This window comes from Epinephelus fuscoguttatus, linkage group LG5 (genome assembly GCF_011397635.1).
Source record: "Epinephelus fuscoguttatus linkage group LG5, E.fuscoguttatus.final_Chr_v1".
Lineage (NCBI taxonomy): Eukaryota > Metazoa > Chordata > Actinopteri > Perciformes > Serranidae > Epinephelus > Epinephelus fuscoguttatus.
The window spans coordinates 14,568,114-14,581,072 of record NC_064756.1 but is presented as its reverse complement, the minus strand read 5'-3'; the positions used below and the strand labels follow the sequence as shown (position 1 = coordinate 14,581,072).

General features: G+C 41.2%; 1 protein-coding gene across 2 annotated transcripts; it reads left to right on the top strand.

Annotated features, from left to right (window-relative positions):
- Positions 1 to 1,545: 1,545 nt before the first annotated feature.
- On the top strand, positions 1,546 to 12,489 carry LOC125888691 (cholinesterase-like). Of its 2 annotated transcripts, none has more exons than XM_049576203.1 (10): positions 1,546 to 1,681; positions 2,696 to 3,004; positions 5,678 to 5,912; positions 8,151 to 8,283; positions 8,367 to 8,518; positions 8,890 to 9,067; positions 9,473 to 9,783; positions 10,691 to 10,900; positions 10,992 to 11,149; positions 12,069 to 12,489. In XM_049576203.1, the coding sequence occupies exons 2-10, from the start codon at positions 2,704 to 2,706 to the stop codon at positions 12,164 to 12,166; spliced, it is 1,776 nt and encodes a 591-aa protein (XP_049432160.1). In that variant the 5' UTR covers positions 1,546 to 1,681; positions 2,696 to 2,703; the 3' UTR covers positions 12,167 to 12,489. The 2 variants fall into 2 exon arrangements, with proteins under 2 accessions (XP_049432160.1, XP_049432161.1); XM_049576204.1 differs by lacking the exon at positions 1,546 to 1,681 and adding an exon at positions 2,578 to 2,597.
- The last annotated feature ends 470 nt before the right edge of the window (positions 12,490 to 12,959 follow it).

The following is a 12,959-nucleotide window of genomic DNA, read 5'->3' as shown; positions in this document are numbered from 1 at the left end:
ACGGCATAAAAAATCAAAGTCCAGGCACTCAGGTTGGTTTGGAAAAATTAAAAAGCCTTTATTTAATGGGCAAGAGTCATTAAAAACACCAACGCATGGAATCATGCGTTGGTGTTTTTAATATTCGTACTGGTTTCAATCAACAATTCGATTGTATTTCTTCATCTTTGCGGAACAGCTGTTTTGTGTAAAAATAATTTACGGACTGTCCCTAATAAAGGCCTGTTGATTTCAGTGATTTAAGCAAATAATAGCAAGGGCTACTAATTGAACTTTTACAGTAAGTTGTTTACAGTTTCACCAGAGGATTTCCCCTTGAAACTAATAAAGTAAAAATATTCCACTATATCACAAAAATGGGAAAAAAGTCCATAGAATAAATACATGTGTGTGTTGCAAAAGTTCTTCTTTTTTTTTCTTTCCTCCCCTGTTAATCATCACTTAACCTCTCAGATTTCTCTTGTGACACTCTGGAGGGGGCCCACACCCTATGTTGGGAACCACTGTTGTGAGTATCCAAAGTATTCAATAGCTCCACTTTAACCAATGCAGATCAAAAATGCAGCTTACATACAGATACATCAGTTTAACCAGAACGTGTGCTTTTGAAAGTTTATATTCTGTCACTTATGTACCTTTACTGACATAGGATTTTATCAACAGAATATTTACTTGTAACGGCATATTTTTTAATACTAAAGGATCTCTACATCTGACAGGTGACCTGCCGGTGAGTGTTGAACATATAAATGCAGTTTAGATATTGCATGTAAATACAATATTATTATTATTATTAGTAGTAGTAGTAGTAGTAGTAGTAGGAGGAGGAGGAGGAGGAGGAGGTACTTGTACTATGAACCAAAACCAGTGTAGCTGTATCTGCTTCTCATGTTTTAGATATGTTTACAGTTCCATCAGAGAATTTCCCCTCCAAACTATTTAAGTAAAAATAATTCCCCCAAAAAATAAATAAATAGAAGAAAAAAAATCAAATCAAATCATTGTAGATAAATAAATAAATATTTGTGTAGCAGAACAACTACTTCTTTTCTTTCTTTCAGTTTAACCTGTGATACATTGCTGAACTAAAATGCAGCTTAAGTACAGAGGCATCAGTTTACCAGAACGTTTGCTTTTGAAAGTTTCTATTTTGCTGATAATGCTTATGTACTTTAGTACTTTTATTGACATGAGATTTTATACAGAATATTTTCTTGTAATGACATATTTTATATTGTTGCAACACTGATGGATCTCTGTGCTAAACCACTGGACAGACACTGCACCTGACAGGTGACCTGCCAATGGGTGTTGAATATAAATACAGTTTAAATACTGCATGTGAATACATTATTATTATTATTATTATTATTATTATTTTAGATTTGGTTGTGTGCATGGTGTTAGTTTACAGGAAGTGTAACGTTTTGCTCATACTTTTATAAATGCGATGTCTTTGCTTTTATTTTTTCTTGTTTGTTGTTATTATTATGGTTATTACTGTAGTGACAGTCGTAGTAGTAGTAGTAGTAGTAGGCCAACTGTGGCACTTGTAGCTGTGGGTGACGCACAGGGACAGCCCCGCACACACAGGACAGAAGGATCGTGTCCACGCCTTCTTCATCCCATCAATGCTGTGTCCACATTCACTCCTGCCAGACACACAACTGCAACTGACAAGGTAAGACGTCAATAATGTGTTTTTATTATTTGGAACATTTACTAACAGGGAATTGTATTTTTTTTTAAGTAGTTTGCATGAATGTGCGGCGCTGAGCGCGTCTCTCCACAATGCGCACGTCCCCCTTATTAAACCCAGCTGAGCGCGGCTTTTCCTCTGGAAGCGCACTGTGTGTTCAGTGTGTGTGAAGCGGCTACAAGACTCAGCTGCGCGCATGCAGTCACTTGCATCTTCATTTTCGCTAACGGCCTTATTGTTTCCAAATATTTGAGGATTATAATAAGACGCTTTTAAAGTGACACACTTGCCGCGGGAGTGACCCCCCTTCTCCTCCTCTCCTCTCCTCTCTTACACACACACACACACACACACACACACACACACACACACATACACACACCGGCCGTTCTGCTGTTTTCTATTGTGGGCCTTTCCTTTGAGGAACTGGATCTTTGATCTACACATTGCCTGTGTGGGTTGAATGCAATTAACAAATCGGCCACTTGGTTTACTGCAGGACCCTAATGGAAACGTTATACTCTGTAAACACATTTAACATGCTTAACGTGGTTAACGTTTGCTGTTGCTTGTGTCTCTCATATAGACACATTGGTATTTTCCACAACAGCGCAAATGCTCAAGAGTCTAACTAACTAATCCTGGTGCCTGACCCTTGAACCCAGCTCCATGAACACTAAACAAAGGACGGGTCGCTCTCTTAAATTTGACATTGACATTATTTTTAGCACCTCAAACTGTACACTGACACGGGTCAAAATACCTCATGAGAGCATCCACAATATTTACTCGAGTTACTGTAGCTAAGGGGAATCGGAAGGTGTGTGCACCCACTGCACTGTATTGACAGTGGCAATGGGAAACTGGTGCATGGAAGTTAGTCAAGGTCATGTCCAGTGTTAGTAAGCTTTAGTATTTGTACAATATTATTATAATATTCCAGTTTCATAGATAGATAATAACATGTTTGTGTGCGCGTTGTGTTTCTCTCCCCAGGATTTTCCATGGCGACAATCTCTCCTTGCACACGCCTCGCGCTTCTCCTTCTGTTGCCTCATTTCCTGACTCTATCACTCGCAGCTGAAGATGACCTCGTAATCAACACTAAGCATGGGAAAGTTCAAGGGAAGTTGCTTCCAGTGCCGGGGGGTGAGGTTAGAGCATTTTTGGGAATTCCTTATGGGAAACCACCTCTGGGGAAACTGAGATTTAGAGCCCCACAGCCTGTAGAGAGATGGGAAGGAGTGAGGGATGCCACCAAATACTCAAATACCTGCTACCAGGTGCCGTATTTGAGCTTTCCAGGTAAGACACATGTTTATGAGTATGACATGTACTTTGGATTATTCAAGTGGGTGGTGTGAGTTTAAGTACTGCCAAAAAAAGGTATAGTGATTAAAAACACCTGCCTAAAATGTCAGCCAATATTAGATGACTCACCAGGACTATAAAGACCCCCAAAGTCCCAAAAGAGGTTTATTTATTTATTCATTTGAGCGAACCAAATTCAATTTTGTGCACCAAGTTATTGTTATGTGAAAACAAAATAACAGAAACACAAAAATCCAAACAAAATAATTAACAAGGTCTTTACTTGTTGCCAGGTTTCAATTTTATTTTTAGTGTTAGCTCAACAGCATTTCTTACAAAACCAAATGAGTGGTGTAGGCGTCGTGTGTGTGTGCAGTGGGGTGTGTCATACTGTGCATGCATGTAAATATGCACCATTTGAATGGTGAGAAAATTCCAAAATGCCGACATTTGAGCTATCAACTATTCAGCAGGGCATTGAGATTTTATTGAACTCTTCTCATGTGTTGAACTCTCAGCTGGAGAAAATGAAATGTGATAAGGGGTGCAGGGTCCAAAGTAAGCACAATCCTTACAAACATGAATGTGTCCCTCGAGTAGTTAAAACATCCATAAAACTGGGGGACATACAAGAGAAACAAGAATTATAAAAACTGATGCAGCAAAGGCCAAGATATCTGTGCTTTTAGCCCCTTTCAAAATATTTAAAGCTCTGAAGACACTGGATCCTACACTTGCCTTGATGTAACTTGATAGTGTCTCCTTGTTATGCAGTGCCTGGTAAATGCTCACATCATTTATAAAGGCCACAAAAACATTTTGTAGCACAGACTTTTTGTTACAAATTCTAAATTTCAAAGCCCGTTCCTGAAATAAACCTGAAGACATTACTGTGACATCATCAGGGGTGATTTTCTCAGGGTGCCTTCACACCTGCGCTGTTTGGTTCGGTTCAATCAAACTCAAGTACGTTTTCCCCCTTAGTGTGGTCCGTTTGGGCAGGTGTGAACACAGCAATCGCACTCAGGTGTGCACCAAAACAACCGTCCCGAGTCCCTCTTGAAGAGGTGGTCTTGGTCCAGTTACAAATGAACTCTGGTGCGGTTCGTTTGTCGTGAGAACATGTTCCGACCTCGATCCGAACCAACTGCAGTCACATGACACATTGTTTGGGTTAAACATGAGCATGTTACAGTCCTGGAGGATTATTAATGAGCACCTCCTCCTGTACTGCCTTAATATGCACATTCAGCACATCCAATGCATCAAAACATTGTTTTCTAGTTGGAGCCGCGCCTCGTTTTCAAACTGTATGCTTTGACTAAAATGAACAATGACAGCAATATAGTCCACGATGAGCAGCGCTAAAATCAACCTGCGTAGTTGTCCCTCCATTGTGACATTAGAAAGTGTTGCATCCGTCTTGCACGTGTACTCTTCTTCAACATTTCGTTTACTTCCAGGATTTTGCCTGCAACCAAATTCTGACCAATCAAGAGCAGTTCTCTCATGCAAGGCAATTATGCAGCCTTGTAACAAAATAAGTCCCTGATTCAGGCCAAAGCAAGAGAACTCTAGGTCTGAAGGCACCCTAACCCTCAGTCAAGGCTTCTCCAGTGCCACAGTAGACACAGCACAGCAGTTTTCTCTGGCTGAGTGTTGCTACACATGACAAGTAAACTGGTCTTTATGCATAAAGTCAATAGACTGCCTTTTAAAGTTGAAACTTTTCATACTGTAAACAGACTGTGGTGAAAATGAACCTGCTTCAGTGGTGCTTTGTCCCACTTGGTCGACCAAAGTGTGACAGAGCACCAAGGGAGTCCATCTAAGTATGTTTGAATAAAAGATGACCTTAAAAGACCAATGAACTAACCTAAGGTAAGCGTGTCAGTGGTGGCCAGCAGTTATATAACACCATGCCACAAATATAAACTCCCCTCACAAACAGACACACCCATGCACAGCATGTGAGTAATGGAATGATTCATTACTGCATTGTAGACGGTAATAAATCTTTAACATAAATAGTAAGAAACACTTTGGAGCCACTTCATCAGTTCAACAAAGAAAAATGCATCCACATTTACAAAAAGCGTATAAACATTTGATTGAACTTGATACAGGCCCACACCCAAGAGACGGGTTGGGGTTGGGTCATGGATACATAGCTATTTATAAACACAGCCACCTGTCAGGGATTCTTTAGAAGCCAGCTACAAGTGCCAGGCATATGCACAGAGGAAATGCCCAAATGTACTCCAAATATAGATATGACAGCACAGACAGATATGGACAGAAGGCATTGATGTTGGACTACTGTTTCTGCTTTGGACAAAGCTGTGCTTATTAAAAGGAAAACAAACATGGGGTTTATTTATTTATTTATTTATTTATTGCTTCTGTAACTGTTTGAAAGCTGTTGGTCATAAATGGCCATAAGAGTGAATCAATCTGAAGTGGAACATCAGCTAATCTAATCTCGAACTATTGCTTGCAATAAAGTGTCATAATGAAGTTGACCTTTAACTGACCACATGACTCATATCGCAAGTGAGTTTATCTCTAAACATCTAACGGCACTGAAATAAGTGTATATATACAGTTGCTGGAGTACAATGCCAATCAGTCCCTAGTGACACTGATAAAAACTGTCATTTTGTCCAGGGTTCATAGGTGAAGAGATGTGGAATCCAAACACTCCTTTAAGTGAGGACTGTCTATACCTAAACGTCTGGTCACCACGTATCAGCAAAACCCAGCCTCAGCCCATGCCACTGGCTCCTGTCCTTGTCTGGATCTATGGAGGCGGGTTTTATTCAGGAACCTCCTCTCTGGACGTATATGATGGTCGCTTCTTGACTAAATTTGAAGGTGTTGTTGTGGTATCAATGAATTATAGGTAAGAACTCAAGTAAACTGAAAATATAAAATAATGAGTGGACATAGTTGATGTATGTAACTAGAAACTCCTTGGCCAGGAGTAGGTTTTCCTCTTCACGTATTTAGTGTGACAGTGGATTAGTGTGTTTGGAAGTTACATAAGGTCATCAGGAAATGGTAGTTGGATTGGGGGACTGTAAGCAAAGCAAAGGAGTTTGTAAACAGGAAAGTCTTTCCCAGTATTATCCCTTTTCCACCAACATGGAACAGGTTTTGCTCTGGGTCCCACGCCTAATTTAAACCGTTCAGAACACTTCAACCAAAAATAAATTGGTTCGAGCCGTGACAGTATCAGTGGGTGTGTCATAATCTACAAGCTGGAAAGAGAGAATGGAGAAGGCAACAATCGAGAGGTTACGTGAGAGTTTGAAGAGCGTACAGTGATCTCGTAACTAGACCCTTTCACTGTTAGTAAACACAGGCACAGACATTAGCTATTGCTAGCTAGCAAGTTCTGTTGACTTATTTTAGACAATGGAGGAAGATAACCCGAGTGGTGCATTTGGACATATGCATTCCGAGTGCTGGAGCACACTCTGGCACGAATGTATCATTTGGTTTTGCAGACCACTGCACTCTCGGAGTGGCAGAGCGCACTCTAGGCACTCTGTATGAGGAGACAGAGCAGCAGAATGCCGAGCGGAGTGAATAGGTATTTCTCAAAGTCAAGGAAGGATCCTTAAATGGCTGAATTTCAGGGATACTACATCATCAAATCCCAACGATCTCAATGTCGAGGATCCTTTAAATTCTACCGAGGACTGGGTCCTTCTTTCAGAGAAATTTCAAGGATGCATGTGTGTACCCTCCGCAGGTATAAAGTACTCACAATTCTTTGTGCATGATTTGCTGGAAGTGAAGGTGGGGCCTCTTCAATGAAACCTGCGCCAGCGGAGCTTGGCCAGAAGTTTTTATCATACAAGCATAAAAAATACTGACAGAAACCTCATAATTTACGCTCTCCAATGTGTCCACTGCCAAACAATGAGATTTTTAAAATACCGTCATTAAGATAAGACAAAAATGTTTTTAAATTAATCATTTACAGCAGTGATAGAGCGTTATGTGCCACAAAAGTGTCATACAGCCTACCTGTTTGCTTTTCTAAGTATAGTCCAGAAGTATATTTTTCCGAAAGGTCACATGACTTTGAAAAAACTGGTGTCATATAGAAATATAACGCTCGGTTTCTTTGACCAACAAGGGTCTCATTTTAGTGTAGAGCGTCAGACTATATCTATGAATGCACCATGTCAGGTCACTCAATCTCCGGGACTGCGAGTGTTACTTGAAAAAGTAAACACTGACCAATGGGACCAGACTGGCCAACCCATGCATGGATGATTGGACAGGATTGCCGAGGGTGGGAAGGCCTGCTCTGTGGTTAATAACTATGTCAATCTTTCAAAGGATGAGAACACTTGAACTGTTTCCTCCAACGTTAGCTAATGCGTTAAAAACTTACCGTTATGGAGTAGTCCAGTATTCCTCTTAATACCTCCTCAATTTCTGATGAGGTGGACATGACACCCCTTAATACACATAACTTCCCTACAACAGTTAATACTTTTCTCCTAACCTGATAAGAAGTGTGCGCTGCACATGTGAGCATTTTTGACGATCGCCTCCGTCGAGTCATTTAGTTTTATCAAATTTAACTATAGCTGTCTCTGTTTTTGTTGACGGACAGTGACAACTGGTATGCGATAGAATTAAAGTTTTAAGTCATGACTCCTTCTATTCTGGCTCCCAATAACACAACAAGATGAAATTTTAAGATTCCTATGCAGCCTACAGCTCTGTGGTGGCGAGTCATGTTTTGCCTCCAGTTAATAAAATGACGTTATTGTGATGTCAGCCCTATAAGGGTCTACATTTGGTCCATGCTCGTTTTTGGATAAAACAAATATCTGTAATAACTGAAAAGAAAATGCAGGTAATCAGTGCAATCTGCCATCTTGCTACTACTTTTTACATGAGTTGTGCATTGCACAACGCCCTTTGACGGCACATCCCTAATTACATCCCAAGAATCCTGAACAGAACCAGTTCAAGAACCAGAGCTAGTTTGGTGGAAAAGGGGCATATGTGCTCTTCACTAATTTAGAAGATATGTGGAATCTTCAAGAGTAGTTGAATTTATCTAAAGTTAAATGCCATCAACATCTTTCCTCATTCTTGTGCTCATCTAATATAGAGTAGGTGCTTTGGGTTTCCTGTCTATTCCTGACAACAAGAACATCCATAGCAACGTAGGCCTGCGGGACCAGCAATTTGCCCTCCAATGGGTAGCCGACAATATAGCTGCTTTTGGAGGTGATCCCGCAAAGGTAAAATATTTTTGTCTTGTATCCTAAAATCAGATAACAAGTGTTGCTTGAACGGTTTAAACAAGCACGTGTTTTTTTTCCAGGTGACTCTGTTTGGGGAGAGTGCTGGGTCAGCATCTGTGGGCTACCAACTACTCTCCCCAGGCAGCCAAAGGCTTTTTCAAAGGGCTGTGATGCAGAGTGGGTCTCCTAATGCAGACTGGGCCGGGGTCAGCCAGGCTGAGATTTGGAGCAGGTAGGGTGCATGAATTCAGTCACTAACATCTAACATGCTAACATCTTTTCACTCCCTCTTCACTCCCTCTGTCACTCATCATGTTTTTACCATCTCGTTGATTTGTCTGAAGCTGCAGCATGCAACCTTTTACATGCCTAGTCCTGATCCATTGTTCACTTTCTATCTTTGCAATGCTCCAGAAAAAATGTGTCACATAACACAATTTTTGTCCTGGCAAATCTGACCACAATCATGGAAATATATACTTGGTCAAAGATTCTCAGTACATTGGTCCTCTTCTCAAAGGCTGTCTAAAATTGTGCCCTGGACATTCGTCCTCATTTCTTCTGTCACTCATTGCCTTGCTCCCTCTCTACGTCAACACCCAGGTCCATGAAGCTAGTGACGTTACTGGGATGTCCCACATCCCCTCCGTCTGATGTGGAAGCTTGTCTGCTGCAGGCTAATCCTCAGACAATCGCATCAAAGCAAAGCGATGCTGCACCGCTTATCCTTACACCCTTTGTCCCTCATGTTGATGGAGACTTCCTACCTGATAAAGCTGAAGTAGGTGTGTGTGTGTGTGATGTCTCTGTATGTGCGTGGGTATGTGGCAACAGCATATGTGAATGTGTTTTATACATAAGTTTTAGTATATTTTCATTGTCTTACCCCAATTAGCTGATGTAGCAAATGTCAGTCAACCAAAGCTATTGTTTATAGATTTACCATTTCAATTGATTTATTTACAATTTGCCACAAATCTTTCACACATGGAGATATTGACTGAAATTCCGTTGACGTATTTACATATGTAACCTTGCTTGGACTTTGACTTAAACCAATTGTATGCTGGTTTCAGCTTATCATCCTAACTAAGCTCATTGGGTAATTACTATAGTATTATTCAGCAAAAATTGAAAACTATCTTTCATCACAAACACCAACTACCTTTTTTGTTTTTCCCTGCAGGCGTTGCTTAGTAGTGGTACCCTTCTAAAGAAAGAAGTGATGTTTGGCTTAACCAAGGATGAAGGGACTCCCTTCCTGCTGTATGGATATCCTGGATTTAGCCTCACCGGTCAGAGTCTCATCACCAGGCATGAGTTTGTGAAAGGAGTGGAAATTGCATTGGTACATTTGAGTGATGTCTCAAGAGATGCGGCCATTTTCCACTACACTGATTGGACAGATGAGAATGACAAGATGAAAAATCGAGACTTGCTGGGTCATGTGATTGGAGACCATATGTTCTATTGTCCTGTGCTAGACTTTGCTCAAAGGTAAAGAGCATTTCTGAGTTTATATCTATAGCCTTGTCACACACATTGTCTTCAATGAATCCTTTGCACTGCAAATGTCATATTTACACATGTGCATTTAACTTTGTATGCCTACACGCTGGTAAAAGCCATCGCTTGAGGCATTTTGTGTTTGGGTTGCCCATCCATCCTGTTCTCGTAAACATGATATCTCATGAACACCCTGAGGGATTTTTTTTTTCAAATTTGGCACAAACATATGTTGGGAATCAGTGATAAACTGATTAAAATTTGGAGAGTCAAAAGTGAAAGTCGCTGTTACCTTGCGTCTGTTTTATTATCGTGAACATGATATCTAAAGAAGGCCTCGACGCAGTACCTTCAGATTTGGCACAAAGGTCCATTTAGACTCAGGAATGGAAGGAGCTGATTAGAATTTGGTGGTCAAAGGTCAAGGTCACTGTGACCTTACAAAACATGTTTTTAGCCAGAACTTAGGAATTTATATGCTAATCATGACAAAATTTCACCCAAATGTGGAAAAAAGAGTTTTAAGGCTTATCAGATGCCCACATGCCACACAGTGGTTTATAATATGAGAAGACAGAATGTTAGAACTCTGGAAAGTCATTTGTCTCACTACCAGAAGTGTGCACTTGCTTTTGTATTTGATTGGCCAAAGCAGCCCCTTGCTTACAGGATAATTCTGTATTTTGTTGTGGAGACAGTTGCGCTATGTCTATGTTGCTGGAAGACCCTGCAGTGCTGTTGTCTGTGTGAACATAGCCTCAATGCCCTATCCATCTGGATGGTTTGGGTCACCAACAACTTAAACAAAATAGGACAATTGGTCAATTCTCATTTCTTGTTATTGTTACAAAGTCATCTAGTGCAAAAAAATGTTCTTATTTGTCATTTTTGCCCCCAGGTATGTGCAGTGTGGCGGTCTGGCGTACCTGTATGTCTTTGACCACCGATCATCCGTGAATCCTTGGCCAGAGTGGATGGGCGCTATGCACGGCTACGAGATAGAATTTGTCTTCGGAATGCCTCTAAATGCGTCCCTGGGATATACGAAGAATGAAGTAAACATGACCAAGAAGTTTATGAAACACTGGGCCAACTTTGCCCGGACAGGGTGCGCATAATCAGACAATCAGTCACTCAAGCTGTGTGAGGACTATTGTGGCACTGTGGAAATTGTCTTGATTGGCTTTTCTGTTTATCAGGAATCCAAGCATTGATGGAGCTAACTGGCCACTGTTCACCCCTGAACGGCAGGAATATGTCACTCTGAACTACAACCAACCAGAACAAAAGAGGATGCTGAGAGCTAAAGAGAATCACCTGTGGAATATACTAATACCAAAACTACAGAAAGTCTCAGGTTAGAACACAAACACAGGCTGGCTATCTGTCTGTCTATCTATGTGAGAAACACACACACTCACGCATACACACAGAACTCTATATAGTTATCTGTAGTAGGAGGCATTGCATCAGGCTCTGCGAGGGAGGCGTTTTGCCTAGTTTAGCCTGTGGAGGAGATTTGTATCCTGGCTTGCTCCCCTCCACTTCACCACAGCTCTGGAGGTCTGAGTGGGAGGAGAGGAGGGTCAGTTATCACTTCACTGAACACTGATCACACACAGGGTGAATAATACTCATACACCTCTCCACGGAGGTCATTTCTCTCTCAAGGCAAGGCAAGGCAAGGCCTAGATTTGAACATTGTCAGAGTAGAGGCCTGTCTCACATCTTCAGAAAGACTGTTCCAGATTTTAGCTGCATAAAACTGGAATCCTGATTCCCCATGTTTAGTCCTGACTCTGGGCACCAGCAGGAGGCCGGTCCCTGAGGTCCTCAGAGTCCGAGATGGTTAATATGGCACTAACATGTCAGAGATGTACTTTGGTGCTAGGCCGTGGAGAGACTTGTACACAAGCAGAGCTGCTTTAAAGTCTATTCTCTGAGCCACAGGAAGCCAGTGTAGAGACCTGAGCACAGGACTAATGTGCTCGTACTTCTCATTCCTCAAGCGCACACACACACATGCCACATCTGCACGTGTAGAATTTTCGGTATGTACAAAGCACTGTCTACTGTGTGGCATCAATTTGTCGCCTTCCTCATCCAGAGTGACCCTTCCTCTATTGACCATATTACATTATGTAACTTGACACTTTGAAAAGAACTGAATAAGACGAAAAACGCCACATACGTGTACATGTACACCTAAATCAGCTGACAATAAACCAGTTGTGTAAGAATTCACTAAAAGTCTCTTTGTCTGTCTTTCTCCACAGATGATCTTCTGTCTTGTGTAACAGGAAATGGGCTTACACTCAACTGTAACTACACCCTCCTCCTCCTCCTTCTGTTGGTTATAACTTTAACCTACTGATAGAGGGAAGAGACCTGTGTTCTGTAAGTCATATACAACAGTTTATATGAAATAATGGAAAGAACGAATGAACAAAGTGTACTGTTAATTTAAACAAATGCTCCTATTTGCTGCAGCTGTTCCTACAATAACCAGCATTTACACTTGTCACTGGCCAGCTAGCTTGCTAACATGGACAAAGAAAGATGGGTGTTCAATTTAAGCAAAGAGGAGTGTAAATTCAAAATTAATTGTGAAATTAAGCAATATACAGTACAGGCCAAAAGTTTGGACACACCTTCTCATTCAATGTGTTTTCTTTATTTTCATGACTATTTACATTGTAGATTCTCACTGAAGGCATCAAAACTATGAATGAACACATGTGGAGTTATGTACTTAACAAAAAAAGGTGAAATAACTGAAAACATGTTTTATATTCTAGTTTCTTCAAAATAGCCACCCTTTGCTCTGATTACTGCTTTGCACACTCTTGGCATTCTCTCCATGAGCTTCAAGAGGTAGTCACCTGAAATGGTTTTCCAAGAGTCTTGAAGGAGTTCCCAGAGGTGTTTAGCACTTGTTGGCCCCTTTGCCTTCACTCTGCGGTCCAGCTCACCCCAAACCATCTCGATTGGGTTCAGGTCCGGTGACTGTGGAGGCCAGGTCATCTGCCGCAGCACTCCATCACTCTCCTTCTTGGTCAAATAGCCCTTACACAGCCTGTAGGTGTGTTTGGGGTCATTGTCCTGTTGAAAAATAAATGATCGTCCAACTAAACGCAAACCGGATGGGATGGCATGTCGCTGCAGGA

What these genes read in the sequence shown, in the direction of transcription:
- LOC125888691 (XM_049576203.1), top strand. Translation starts at nt 2,704, where the DNA reads ATGGCGACAATCTCTCCTTGCACACGCCTCGCGCTTCTCCTTCTGTTG. An exon ending in TCCTACCTGATAAAGCTGAA is followed by an intron (nt 9,068 to 9,472) that starts GTAGGTGTGTGT and finishes TTTTCCCTGCAG; the next exon opens with GCGTTGCTTAGTAGTGGTAC. An exon ending in AAAACTACAGAAAGTCTCAG is followed by an intron (nt 11,150 to 12,068) that starts GTTAGAACACAA and finishes CTTTCTCCACAG; the next exon opens with ATGATCTTCTGTCTTGTGTA.